The 14,191-nt window shown below is 41.8% G+C and overlaps 3 protein-coding genes across 5 annotated transcripts in view; all 3 read left to right on the top strand.

Annotated features, from left to right (window-relative positions):
* LOC149117296 (uncharacterized) overlaps positions 1-14,191 on the top strand; it is a 138,634-nt gene that overhangs the window by 48,088 nt on the left and 76,355 nt on the right. The window lies entirely within an intron of this gene.
* LOC149117299 (uncharacterized) lies at positions 10,062-11,726 on the top strand. Its single transcript, XM_089281261.1, has one exon. It carries the CDS (start codon positions 10,062-10,064, stop codon positions 11,724-11,726), a length of 1,665 nt encoding a protein of 554 aa, XP_089137387.1.
* Positions 11,742-13,305, top strand: LOC149117298 (uncharacterized). Its single transcript, XM_089281255.1, has 2 exons — positions 11,742-12,965; positions 13,168-13,305. Exons 1-2 carry the CDS (start codon positions 11,742-11,744, stop codon positions 13,303-13,305), a joined length of 1,362 nt encoding a protein of 453 aa, XP_089137381.1.

Genomic DNA, 14,191 nt, shown 5'->3' with positions numbered 1-14,191 from the left:
CAGAGAAAATCGTTTACACGACAAAACTCTCCAGATTCAAAAGTTTTCGGATTCAAAGTTCCCACTTTAAATTCCGGATTCAAAATCTCCGGAGAAACGACCAAACCGGGGAGTTTTTATTTCGGATTCGTCCACTCTTGTGTAAACGGCAAAATCAATCCGGCACTAAAATGTTCTGAATTCATCACGAATCCGGAACAATTTCCTCTAGTGTAAACCTACAATCCTGGCCATAAGTTGTTGGGACACCTCCCCCTTTTGCGCGCTAAAACCCTCGATTTCAACTAGGTCCTTAACGTTTTAGAACAAAAGATGAATAGAAGCAAGTACAATTGACCCCCCTCCCCCTAGCAATGTTGCATGAAAACGAAGCTATTCTAAAGACTAGATCGGATGTGGGAAAAAAGGAAAAAGGGACAATAGAAAGTGATTAGACAGTTGTGTTGGAACCAAACGCGATTGCTGAAAAATCGCTATTATTGGAATAAGACGTGAATATCTATCTTCTCGTCTCTTTAGTTCGAGAATACTGTTCTAGGAGGCGAACAACTCTTGAAACGAGGCTATTCTGAAGCTATTGTCAAGGATTTTTTTCTTCAAGATTTTCATCAACATTGACAGGGGGAGAGGGGTAGACGGGCTTGCGCGGTTTTGGTCTTAAGAGAGGCTGCCTGTGAAGTCATCTGCCGTAACTGTCCCAACACTTTTGACCAGGATTGCAGTCTTAAATGAAGAGCGAACATCCATCTTGTTTTGTTAGCGGAAGTCGGTCACGGAAGAGCGAATTTCAATGAAATATATATATAATTTGATTAAGCAATTAGCCAAAAATAAGTTGGCCGCCAAAACAGTTTAGGATTTAGCCTAACTCTAACCTTAAGTTTTAAGACTGAAGAAAAAAAAGAAAAAAAGCATTGAGCATTTCAGTTGTTTGAAACAGAAACATTCGCGCACAATGAATTATATGTATAGTACGTGCGTAACATGGAAAGCAATCCGTCCAGCACAGTAATTGTTCAAATTAACAGCTTACCGAGACACTCGCACTGTCGATGCCTCTTATTTATGATTTAAACTTTTATGATTTGTTTACTTTACTTTTTCTGACTTTTTAGCCGGAGAAAAGGCACTAAATGTGTTGGTACAAATAAAAAGGTTTAACCGAAAATCGATCCGTCGAAATCAACAAATACAAATTTAATCACTGTAGCGTTCCTTCAGATCACGTAAGGCTACAAACCAACAGTATCAACTTGTCATCACGCTTAACAAATGAACTTAGAACGATTTTCTTTCTAGAACTCGCTCTTGTAATTAAACTGATCAAAGAAAAAACGACAGCTTAAAACGACATAGAAGTAACACCCGAACTCCAAGTAAATTGCTTTTAATTGGCGTCTTTAATTAACGAAATTACCGAAGCGATGACTTTCAAAATATTAAAGTTAAAAGTGGTCCATTATGTTTTTCTTTTTTCACCCAAATGTTCTAAGATAGCCATCTGCGGTTTGTTGGAAACGAATTATGTATTCACGGTGGACGCCCGCGTCACGCAATTGTTTACATTCTCACGGCGGTTCAGGGAAAAATTTGTGAGAAGCACAGGCCAAGGCAGGCGACTTAAAACCATTTGCCCAGAGATATTTTTTGATTTTCAAACAGGTGGGTGTACAGTTAACCCGTCGAAAGTATTTTTATGGCATTTAAAGTTATAGCCCATAGAAAAATATGGCGATATTTTAGTGCTATAATTCGTTTGCAACACATCGTAATATTTTGCGTTTCTGTTCGATCTCGTCTCGGGCTCAAACAAAACCTCGATTTATTTTATTTTTCGCTCAGTCAAACCATGAAGACCTGAGCTGAATTTAAAGATCATTGAAAGATTCTTAAGAGCCAGTGCCCATAATTATGGACCAAACAACGGCACAAGTCGAAAAATCGATTTTGCTCATTTTTTGCCCATAGATTGGCCCTAGCTAGTAAACAAACGGACCATAGTTAGTTTCTGCTAATGCAGCTTTTTTGGGGAGAAATTTGCGAAAAACGATTTTTTTCCGATTAGGCTCAAAATCTACTTCCGGTTTTGCTGAAGTTTCCGAATATTTGATTGCTTCGCGCTCCGCAGAACAGCTACTTGAGAATCTTTCAATGGTCTTTACATTCAGCTCAGGTCTTCATGGTATGACTGAGCGAAAAATAAAATAAATCGAGGCTTCGTTTCAGCCTGAAACGAGATCGAACACAAACGGAAAATATTACGATGTGTTTCAAACGAATTATAGCACTAAAATATCGCCATATTTTTCTATGGGCTATTACTTTAAATGCCATAAAAACACTTTATACGGATTAACTGTACACCCACCTGTTTGAAAATCAAAAAATATCTCTGGGCAAATGATTTTAAGTCGCCCGCCTTGGCCTGTGCTTCTCATGAATTTTTCCCTGAACCGCCGTGAGAATGTAAACAATTGCGTGACTCTGGCGGTCACCCTGAATACATAATTCGTTTCCAACAAACCGCAGATGGCTATCTTAGAACATTTGGGTGAAAAAAGAAAAACATAATGGACCACTTTTAACTTTTATATTTTGAAAGTCATCGCTTTGGAAATTTCGTTAATTAAAAACGCCAATTAAGAGCAATTTACTCGGAGTTCGGGTGTTACTGCTATGTCGTTTTAGGCTGTCGTTCTTTCTCTGATCATTTTAATTACAAGAACGAGTTCTAGAAAGAAAATCGTTCTAAGTTCATTTGTTAAGCGTGATGACAAGTTGATATTGTTGGTTTGTAGCCTTACGTGATCTGAAGGAACGCTACAGTGATTAAATTTGTATTTGTTGACTTCGACGGATCGATTCTCGGTTAAACCTTTTTATTTGTGCCAACACATTTAGTGCTTTTTCTCCTGCTAAAAAGTCGGAAAAAGTAAAGTAAACAAATCCTAAAAGTCATAAATAAGAGGCATCGACAGTGCGAGTGTCTCGGTAAGCTGTTAATTTGAACAATTACTGTGCTGGACGGATTGCTTTCCTGGTTACCCACGTACTATACATATAATTCATTGTGCGCGAATGTTTCTGTTTCAAACAACTGAAATGCTCAGTGCTTTTTCCTTTTTTTCTTCAGTCTTAAAACTTAAGGTTAAAGTTAGGCTAAACCCTAAACTGTTTTGGCGGCCAACCTATTTTTGGCTAATTGCTTAATCAAATTATATATATATTTCATTGAAATTCGCTCCTCTGTGACCGACTTCCGCGAACAAAACAAGATGGATGTTCGCTGTTCATTTAAGACTACAATCCTGGTCAAAAGTGTTGGGACAGTTACGGCAGATGACTTCACAGGCAGCCTCTCTTAAGACCAAAACCGCGCAAGCCCGCCTACCCCCTCCCCCTGTCAATGTTGATAAAAATCTTGAAGAAAAAAAATCCTTGACAATAACCTCAGAATAGCCTCGTTTCAAGAGTTGTTCGCCTCCTAGAACAGTATTCTCGAACTAAAGAGACGAGAAGATAGATATTCACGTCTTATTCCAATAATAGCGATTTTTCAGCAATCGCGTTTGGTTCCAACACAACTGTCTAACCACTTTCTATTGTCCCTTTTTCCTTTTTTCCCACATCCAATCTAGTCTTCAGAATAGCTTCGTTTTCATGCAACATTGCTAGGGGAGAGGGGGGGTCAATTGTACTTGCTTCCATTCATCTTTTGTTCTAAAACGTTAAGGACCTAGTTGAAATCGTGGGTTTCAGCGCGCAAAAATGGGAGGTGTCCCAACAACTTATGGCCAGGATTGCAGGTTTACACTAGAGGAAATTGTTCCGGATTCGTGATGAATCCAGAATGTTTTAGTGCCGGATTGATTTTGCCATTTACACAAAAGTGGACGAAACCGAAATAAAAACTCCCCGGTTTGGTCGTTTCTCCGGAGATTTTGAATCCGGAATTTAAAGTGGGAACTTTGAATCCGAAAACTTTTGAATCTGGAGAGTTTTGTCGTGTGAACGATTTTCTCTCGAGTCCAGATATTTTTCCGCCTGTGATCTTTTGAGTTTGCGGTGGAACGAAAATGGCGGATTACATGATCCAGTCGTAGTCGAGTCGTAGGCGCATTGATGGCCATTTGATGGCGGTCGCTGGGTGATTACCTCGTGCTGTTTCAGGTGTAGGTAATCACTTTTATAATGGGTAATGCCATACTCCTCAGAAACCGTGCCCAATTTATACTTTACTGCGCAGATGACGACGATGGCACGATCGAAAACCTCGACGGTTTTCGACCCTAAACCCTAAGTAAATACCTGGAGGAACCTGGCATGATGGACAACAGTACCGTGGTCAGCGAGTTGAAAGAAAACTTCAGACTGTCTCAACCTACCCCTAGCCTTATTTTCGGAGGCATTTTGTTTCTCGTTGTCGAGGCAACAAACTGCTTGTTAACCATTCCATCATGAATGTTCCCGGAGTTATCGTCGTGTATAAACGATTAAGAATCCGAATATCCTTTCACTGTAAACCCCTACTAATCCTAATACTCTAAAATTGATGAATTCGGGAACTCCTTTATTGTAAACCTAGTCCTAGATCGACCACTGTAATGTTTATTTGTCTACCAGTGTTTTGATCTGCAAATTTCAGTTAATTGATCAAACAACCAAAGTAGAAAAGATGGATTTTTTTCCCAGTATGATTGAAACTTAAACGCAATTTCTTCCTCGGCTAATTCAATTCAAGAAATTCCGAGTTTTCTAGCTGAGTTTGAGCATATTGTGTAGGTACAAATTTTCTACACAGCTAGAAGAGCTGAGATGCCGTCACGCAGTTAGTAGTCTATAGAAATTATGGTATTTCCACTTGACTTTATTTGTCAGTCAATGATTCAGTTGCCATAAATCATAGAGGATTGGTTAAGTGTATCTCTGAAACTGCTACTGTGTTGTAAGTTATCAGTGAAATCAATAAAATAAACAAGTGTTAAAATCATTTCCCGGAGTACTGTAGTAACGTTCTTTATCATGGATGTCGTGGGTGTCGCAATGCAAATGAAAAAACATATATATTTATACTAAGTTAAACAAAAAAAACAAAAACAAAAAACAACAAAAAAACATTTTCCATTATTTTATCCACACAACGTTTCAAAAATTGCTTTCATCGGATTGCTGGAAATGAATATTTTACTCGAGAGTGGCTATCCGCGTCACGCAATTGCTTACATTCCAACGGCGGATTTTGGGCAAAATCTATGAGAAACACAGGCCAAGGCGGGCGACTTGAAATCATTTGCCCAGAGATATTTTTTGATATCCTAACAGGTGGGTGTATATTTAACCCGTAGAAAGTGTTTTTATGGTATTTAAAGTTATAGCCCATAGAAAAATATGGCGATGTTTTTAAGCAATAATTCTCTTGCGACATACTGTAAAATTTTGCGTTTCAATTTTACCTCTTTTCGGGCTCAAAACTAACTTTGATTTATTTTATTTTTCGCTCAGTCATACTACCAAGACCTGAACTGAATATAAAATCCATTGAAAGATTCTCAAGTAGCTGTTCTGCGGAGCGCGAAGCAATCAAATATTCGGAAAATTCAGCAAAACCGGAAGTAGATTTTGTGCCCAGTCGGGTCGAAATCGTTTTTGGCGTATTTCTACCAAAGAAAGCTGTATTAGCAGAAACTAACTATGGTCCGTTTCTATTCTTACTAGGACCTATCTATGGACAAAATACAAGCGAAATCAATATTTCGACCTGTGCCATTGATAGGCGATTTAGGTCCATTTTTATAGGCATTCACTCTTAAGTAGCTGCTGTGCGACGCGCAAAGCAACCAAATTTTCAGAAAATTTAGCATAACAGGAAGCAGATTTTGAGCTCAATCGAGGCAAAATAGTTTTTCGCAAATTTCTCCCCAAAAAAGCTGCATTAGCAGAAACTAACTATGGTCCGTTTGTTTACTAGCTAGAGCCAATCTATGGGCAAAAAATGAGCAAAATCGATTTTTCGACTTGTGCCGTTGTTTGGTCCATAGTTATGGGCACTGGCTCTTAAAAACAATACGCTTGCAAAATGGGAGTTAATGAAGCCCGATCGACCCTGGAGTGACATCATCATACTTATTTGTACCCAAAATTAGACGAGCAGCACAGTTTATAGCAGCTTAAGGTTTTGCAAAAGTTATTTTAGAAGTCGGTGCAATAACGCGTTCCTGCCATCCAACCTAAACGTGACGAAAGCATGAACTAAAACATGATACATTCCGTGGTTAAGTACTTTCTTATACGCGATACATTGCGAATGTGAAAGAAAGATGCAACACTTATGCTACTCAAAGTTCCTATCAGAATCAAAACTCACACTAATATTTCTAGCCGAAATCGAAGCTCTGATCTGGTCATCGCAGATATTAAGCGGCCGAACTACTAGGGCCTGGGAGGAAATTATGATGTTTCATCAGATTTCAACTTTAATTTGTTAGAGGACATCCAGTTAACCAACTCAGGCGTATTGAAAAATCGATCGGAGAATCATCAGCGTAGATATGAAACATCATTCCTTATTCCCGGGCAATGTTCCCTAAAGCGAGGTGTCCAGAAGAATACGATAAGAAACTGGAGTGCACAAAATAAGAAAGAGCATTAAAACTCGCCGAAGATCTTCGGCGAAGTAATACCGACTGCCTGTGCAGTAAAAAAAAATTAAATCGCGAGTCGAGAAAAAAGCTACTACCCGATAACTCTTTCTCTATAAGAAAGGATCCAAAAGTTCGCCGATGATCAACGACGAGGTAATTCAGCCTGAAGATGTGATTCAGCCTGTAGAAGTAATTCAGTCTGTAAGTAATGCTGAATTGGTCATGCCGTGGACACAAAACTTAAAACTACTATATTAACAACTGACGTGGCTTCCAATATAGAAGTCTCCTCGCCTCGTCAATTCTTTTTTGTTATTATTGTATATGCTTGTGTTGATGATGTGGCAAATAAAAGATGATGATGATGATGATGATGACGATGATGATGGCGGTAGTAGACTGCAGAACATCGAAACTCGTCGATAATCATCATCGAGGTAATTTTGTCTGTAAATTAGGAACTTTGGCCCATAAGAAGATTATAACGGATACAGTGAGTAAACTGTTGATAATTCGCACCTTTTGTTTGGGAAATTTCCTAACAAAGGGCGCCGATTAAAACAAGTCTATCGCATCAGCATATTCGACTTATATTTGTGTTTGTACGCTTATAAAAGCCAGTCTGTGGGTGTTTTTATTCCAAAAAAAAATTATTGGAAACGTTTGCATGTGAATTGGACATATAATATTGTTCATGAAAAAAGGAAATATAATAAAACGGTCATTAGTCAGCAGATACTAAAGCAAAACAATTGACAAAGGATTGAATAATAAATGTACCTGTAGGCTACTTGTACTCCTTCTTCCATTGAGGTTTATAGAGAAATGGGTTTTGTTAACAGCCTGTTGTACAGAGTTAAAGCGCTGTTATCTACTCCCATAGTGTTATCTATACCTATAGGATATTTTATAGAGAAGTTAGAAGTAAAGTAGGCCCATCCTCAAAACTGAAAGCCCATGTTTTCAAAGTGTGTTTTTAAAAACAGGCGACTCAAAGGAATTGGTAGGGGTTCATTTTAATTACATTCTTAAGCAAGGCATGAGTTAGGGAGTGTCCAATTTGGTTACGCGCCTTTCAATTATAACCATAAGAATAACGAATAAGTCATTTAATGAATTAGTTTGTGTTTTTTAACAAGTTTCAAATGTGATGTGATCAAATGACAGTGGTTGTTTGGGAGTCCGTCAGTGAAACTGTTTTGGTAGGATTTTAATTGTGAAACATTCACTGAGCTGGTTGTAATCATTTCGCATCCTCCAAGCAAAAATGACACTGTTGTCTTTGTAAGATCCAAGTGTAACATTTTTTCTATTATTCGTTCTTGCGTAATTTGTTTTTCCTTTGCGTACGCAAATTAGTTTATACTTCTTTTCGTCCTTTTGTTTAGTCTTTTTTTTGCGTCAATTTAGGTGTTTATTCCTTTCTGTCAGTTTTCGCGCCCTCGTTAGCGTTTCTTTGCTGTTTCATCTTCATTAGCGCCTTTCTAAGTTTCTATAGTTTTATTTTCCGCATGTCCTAGCGTATTTTCCATATCATAACTTTGCAGTACAGTTTTGGGGCAGTTCATTTTGGTCCGCGCTTAGCGCAGTTCTATTTAGTTTTCGTGCTAGTCTCTTCGCGTTATTCGCAGTCCGTTTCACAACAGTTTTCTCTGGCCGAAACAATGTAAGTGTAATTCACAGTCCTCGTTTTGCAGTTTTGTTATTTCTTTATTCGAATTTAGCTTAGTCGCAACTTGTAACTTTTGCTCTTTTACTATTTTAGTTTCAACCCACGCTGTTTGTATCCACGCTATTTGTGTCTACGCCGCTCGTATGCACACTCTTTGTACCACGCCGTTTTGATTTGTGGAGTTGTTTATTAAAGGCCAAAGAGAGTTTTTACGCTTATTGCAGTTTCATCGTTGAAAATTGTTGGTGACATGTCGTTTCGTCATGAGCTTTAGCCGCAAGCAGCTTACAGATCCTGTCGCCCGGCGAGTTGGAACACGCGTGCGACAACCAAACCGTTCACTGGATTTTGAGGCGTCTAACCTGGAAACACTTCGTTTAAAGAAAAATTCAAGGTCTGGTCACCTATCTACCGTAACAGCCATTTCCAATGAAATTTCTGGCTTGCTTACTGATGATCATAATCTTCAGGAGGTTAAGGAGAAGCTTCCTTACTTGGACAACGTTTTTGAAAGATTCAAAGAGGCCCATCGCGACTACGTCGGAGAAATTCTGGATGAGAACGCCATTATTGAGGGTCAACGCTATCTTGAAGACAAAGAGAGAAAGGTTCGTGTGTTCCGTCAGGAGATCGTCGACTGGATAATTAATATTGAACACAAGCTATTAGCTGAATCGCTTCAAGTAGATTCGGCGGTGAATCCCGAGGATTCAATTAGTTGTGCTGGCACACCAATTCCTTCAGGTTCTTCCAAGGTTTCAAAACATTCAAGTCGAGCAAGTTCACGTGGTGGCCGTGCTTCATCAGTTGCAGCCGCGAGAGCCAAAGAAGCCGCAAGAATTGCCGAGTTCAAAGCCGAAATTTCTATGCTCGAAAAGCGCCAAACACTCGAAGAGAAAAAGTTTCGTTTGCAGCAGGAAGAATTACGCCTTAACCTCGAAGCCGAAATGGTCAAGACAACAGCTAAGGAGAGGGTCTACGCAGCAATGACCTCCCCTTCTCTACCGGAGGTGAAGCCTTTAAAATTGGAGACAGAGCTCCAGGATCAGGATCCCCCTCGTACCAGCCCCCACGCGAAAAGATCTTTTCCAGGCGAGGTGCACCACCCAGGCCAGGGCGTGTCCATGGATTCTGTTCCTTACGGCCAGTTTGATTATCAAGCGTGTACAGTCGGCGAGGATCTGAGAAAGGAAACGATTGGTTTGCAGCGGCAACAGACTGCTCTTCAGTTTCAGCAGAATAGAATAATGGAATTGCTAGCGTATAATCAGAATAGGAACAAACTTCCGCAGCCCCGTGTTCCTGTGTTTGACGGAAACCCTACTGAATACCGCACCTTCGTTCGCGCTTTTGAAAATTTGGTTGAATCCAGAACATTTAGCAGTACTGATAGACTCTATTACCTCGAGCAGTTCACCGCAGGGGACGTTAAGGAACTTGCGAGATCCTGTCATCATTTACCAGCGGAAGAAGGTTACGATGAGGCTCGTAGGCTTCTGAGAAGGAAGTATGGTGACGATTATTGCATAGCATCCGCTTACGAGATAAAGGCCCTCGACTGGCCGAGCATAAAGGCAGAAGATGGTGTGGCTTTGAATCGTTTTTCAGTCTTTCTCGCAAGTTGCAAGAACGCATTGGCAGGTAGCCAGTACATTTCTAAGTTTGATCAGCCAGGAAACATTCAAAAGTTGGTGCTCAAGATTCCTTTCAGCATGAGAGAAAGATGGCGTCGCTGAGCTGATGACATCATGGACAGACAGTTAAGGCCAGTACAGTTCAGTGACTTCGTTGCCTTTGTTGATCGCGAAGCAAGAATACTAACCAACTCAGTCTTTGGCAAGATATCCGATACCGTAAGATCGGCGCCTGGTCAGCGGTCCTCTGTTGGCAAGACATCCAATCCCAAGAACCTCAGTCTCTTAGCACATGTAGGCGATAGTGAAGGTCCTACCAGTGAGACGGTTCCGCAGGGTGTAAAGGAGCCAAGTCAACGCGCCGATGGAGAGCAGGGACCTCAGACTCGCAAGGTTCAGCTATCTGGAATCGATCAGGGTCCCTCACAAGGGAAAAATCGGTGTTTCTATTGTAGCAGAAACCACGCCCTTGAGGATTGGCATCCTACTGTTTTACATACAAGCCCTCGTGAGAGACCAGCTGTCGACGTTGGAGTGGGTACGGAGGACGTAATCAGCACTCAAGTTTGTAGTCACATGGTAAAAACGGGCACCAGTGCTAACAGTGAGACTTCGGGAGAGGGTCGTAGGACAGGCATGGCCGTAATACCAGTTAGAGTGAGAGCGAAAGATAGTGATAAGAGCGTCATCACCTACGCCTTCTTGGATAACGGTAGCAACTCCAGTTTCTGTACTGAATCGCTCATGAAGCAGCTCGGGATTAATGGTCAGCAAGTTAAGATATCCCTGTCTACTCTTGAGAAGAAAAATAGCATCACCAACAGCTTCCTGGTTCGCGACCTTCTTGTATCCGATTTGGATGAGAACGAGTGGATTAGCCTCCCGACCCTTTACACCAGGCCGGAGATTCCTGTGTCCAGCAGTGACATTCCAACTCAGGACGACGTTGATCAGTGGCCCCACTTGCAACGAGTTTTTCTACTTCGTTTCGACGCTGAGGTTGGCCTTTTGATTGCTAGTGACGTTCCCAAGGCTCTCGATCCACTTGATATCAAACACAGTCAAGACGGTGCTCCTTATGCTTCAAGAACCCGAATCGGCTGGGCGGTAAATGGTCCCTTACGCCGTCGTCACCATAGTTCACGGTCATCCACTTTTGTTGCTAAAGTCGATCACCGGCTCCAACAGATGATAGAAGACTTCTACAATCGCGATTTTACTGATCCCACCGTTGATAGCAAGACAGAGATGTCTCAAGACGAACGTAGATTTATTCAAATCACCGAACAGGCGGTGGAATTGAGAAATGGGCACTATCAAATCTCTTTACCGTTTAAGGATCGCCAAACGCCTGTACCCAGCAACAAGGCTCATGCCTGGCAGCGCGCCATTTGGTTGAAGAAAAGGCTGGAAAGAGACCCGAAGTTGTACCAAGATTATAAGGCCTTTATGGAAGACATTCTCTCCAAAGGATATGCACGCAAAGTGTCCCCTGATCAGAAGAGCCCCGCGAAGGGCACCGCCTGGTACATACCGCACCATGGTGTTTACCACCCTCGCAAGCCAGGAAAGATCCGCGTCGTGTTTGACTGTTCGGCCAAATTTATGGGAAAGTCTCTCAATGACATGCTGTACAAGGGCCCGGACCTAACCAGTTCGCTTGTAGGAGTCCTGTTGAGGTTTCGTGAAGAGAGAGTGGCCGTTATGGCGGACATAGAGTCCATGTTCCACCAAGTGAGAGTTCCTGATCCTGACAGTTCCTTTCTGCGTTTTCTTTGATGGGAGGATGGCAACATGGCGCGCGAATTACAAGAATATCAGATGGTAGTTCACTTGTTTGGAGCCATTTCATCACCGGCTTGCGCAAATCTCGCACTCCGCAAGACAGCAGAAGATAATCGTCACAGCTTCCCTCCTGACGTCATCAACACAGTTAAAAGAAACTTTTATGTTGATGATTGTTTGAAGTCCCTCCCTGGCGAGCAGAAAGCCGTTGAGCATGTTGGCAGTTTATGCACTTTACTATCACGTGATGGTTTCAAGCTAACCAAATGCGTCAGCAATAGCCGTGATGTTCTGCAAGCCATCCCTGAGAAGGAGCGCGCAAAGGACATCAAGGACATGGACATAAGGAAGGACGAGTTGCCTGTTCAGCGAGCCCTAGGAGTTCAATGGTGTGTAGAATCCGACTCGTTCCACCTCAGAGTCAACATTAGCTCCCGTCCACCAACGCGTAGGGGTATCTTGTCTCTAGCGAGTGCTATTTTCGATCCGTTGGGATTCTTGGCACCGTTCGTTCTGACCGCGAAAGAAATCCCTCAAGATCTTTGTGGCATTAAGCTAGGATGGGATGACGAGATCCCGACTGAGTACGCTGCACGTTGGGAAAATTGGCTAGCAGATGTTCCAAAGCTCTCGGAGTTTGCTGTGAGTCGCTGTTTAAAGCCAGAGGATTTTGGTCCCGTTAAATCCAGTCAGCTGCATCACTTCTCTGATGCCTCAGAAGCTGCTTATGGTTCAGTGACTTACCTTCGACTGGTCAGCCATGAGGACCGAGTTCATTGTTCCTTCCTGTTTGGAAAATCACGCGTTGCTCCTTTGAAAGCTATTTCTGTTCCTCGTTTAGAGCTCTCGGCCGCAACCGTTTCTGTGCGACAAGACAAGATGCTCAAGGAAGAGCTGGAGATGCCTCCTAATTGCGAATCCGTGTTTTGGTCAGACAGCATGTCAGTGCTTCCTTATGTGAAGAACGAAAGTACGCGTTTCCACACGTTTGTTGCCAATCGGGTTGCCGTACTACGAGAGGGCTCAAATCCAGATCAGTGGCGCTATGTGGAAGGTGTAGCGAATCCTGGAGATTGCGCTTCAAGAGCGTTGACTGCCAATGCATTGTTGAGCTGCCAAAGATGGTTACTGGGGCCGAAGTTTCTCTGGAAGTCAGAAGAAGATTGGCCTAGGAACCCCTCATCGCTTGGATGTCTTCAAGACGGAGACCCGGAAGTGAAGATGGTTTATAAGGTTTGTCCCGCCTCTGTTTTCGAGTCGGAACATCCTTTGGTTGAGTACTTTCAACGCGCGTCTTCCTGGCACCGATTGAAGAAGTCAGTTGCATGGTTTTTACGGTACCGTGGAAACTTGCAAAGGTTAAGTAAACGCGGAAAATCGAGAGAGCCGATCCATTCATCTCCCATCCTTTCTTAACCACCAATTACCGTTACAGAGTTGGAAATCGCAGCTAGAAATCCTCAGGAATGTCCAGCAGTTTAATCTTCCGGATGAGCTTGAGCTGTTAAGCAAGTCTGAAAACGGTACGCAAGTCAAGAAAAGCAGCAGCCTTCGAAGTCTGGATCCAATCTGAGTGAACGGCGTCTTACGTGTCGGTGGGAGGTTAAGTTTAGCGTCCACTGCATTTGAGGCAGGGTGAAAGTAAAAGTAGTAGTTTTGGAGAGGCCAATTGACAAGCTTTGCTTGCTGATAGAAGCTTGAACTTTCCCTTTGGAGTTATTTTCTGTGCAATTTTCTGAATTCAGGAGAAGAGAACATTAAGAACTCTTAGAAAGACACTTAGATCTTTAATTGTTTAATTTAAGTGCCTCGCGTGTGCTACATAGCAGCCAAAATGGCATCATTTTTGTCTTGTATGTATTTCCACTTTAGGAGTATGCGAATTAGCTTTATTAGTAAAGTTGCAAGAGTCCACAAAGCTACGATGGCCGCGAACGATACAAGTTTATGTTCCACCATTTTGGTTGTGTTTCTTGGATTTTATCCCGGCAGACCGGGCTTAAATTTTCCATATGAACAGACAACAAAATTCGTCCCGATAACCGAATCAGCCCGGTTACCGGGCTCATATGAAGAGGCTCATAGTTTACTGATTTGTGAAACATGAATTTGTGGCGAAGAACTGTTAAAGCAATCTGTTAAAGGAATTTCGGATATCCTGGTAACTTGCTTGCTGCTTTAAGCCTGGTTTCTGTATGATCGGTAAGTTGGCTGCAGTGATCGTTGTGATTACTACACAAAACGTTGAGCGATTTTACGAATACCTGTTTGTATGTGATTGCTACGCTGGGGTAGAACATTAAAAACATTACGCTCCGGCGCGAAGATATTAGTTTTATTTCTGAGTGAAAAAATCAATGTTTTACGAACAAGCGCAGCGAGTGAGTAAAATATTGTTTTTAACACGAGGCAATACAATTCATATCTTTAAGCCATCGCGTAATTTTCATCTTATTATC

Source organism: Orbicella faveolata, unplaced genomic scaffold (assembly GCF_042242905.1).
Source record: "Orbicella faveolata isolate gen_17 unplaced genomic scaffold, um_ofav_v1 contig_12, whole genome shotgun sequence".
Taxonomy (NCBI): domain Eukaryota; kingdom Metazoa; phylum Cnidaria; class Anthozoa; order Scleractinia; family Merulinidae; genus Orbicella; species Orbicella faveolata.
This window is presented reverse-complemented; position numbering and strand designations above follow the sequence as displayed.

What these genes read in the sequence shown, in the direction of transcription:
- LOC149117299 (XM_089281261.1), top strand. Translation starts at nt 10,062, where the DNA reads ATGGACAGACAGTTAAGGCCAGTACAGTTCAGTGACTTCGTTGCCTTT.
- LOC149117298 (XM_089281255.1), top strand. Translation starts at nt 11,742, where the DNA reads ATGGCGCGCGAATTACAAGAATATCAGATGGTAGTTCACTTGTTTGGA. An exon ending in AAGTGAAGATGGTTTATAAG is followed by an intron (nt 12,966 to 13,167) that starts GTTTGTCCCGCC and finishes TTACCGTTACAG; the next exon opens with AGTTGGAAATCGCAGCTAGA.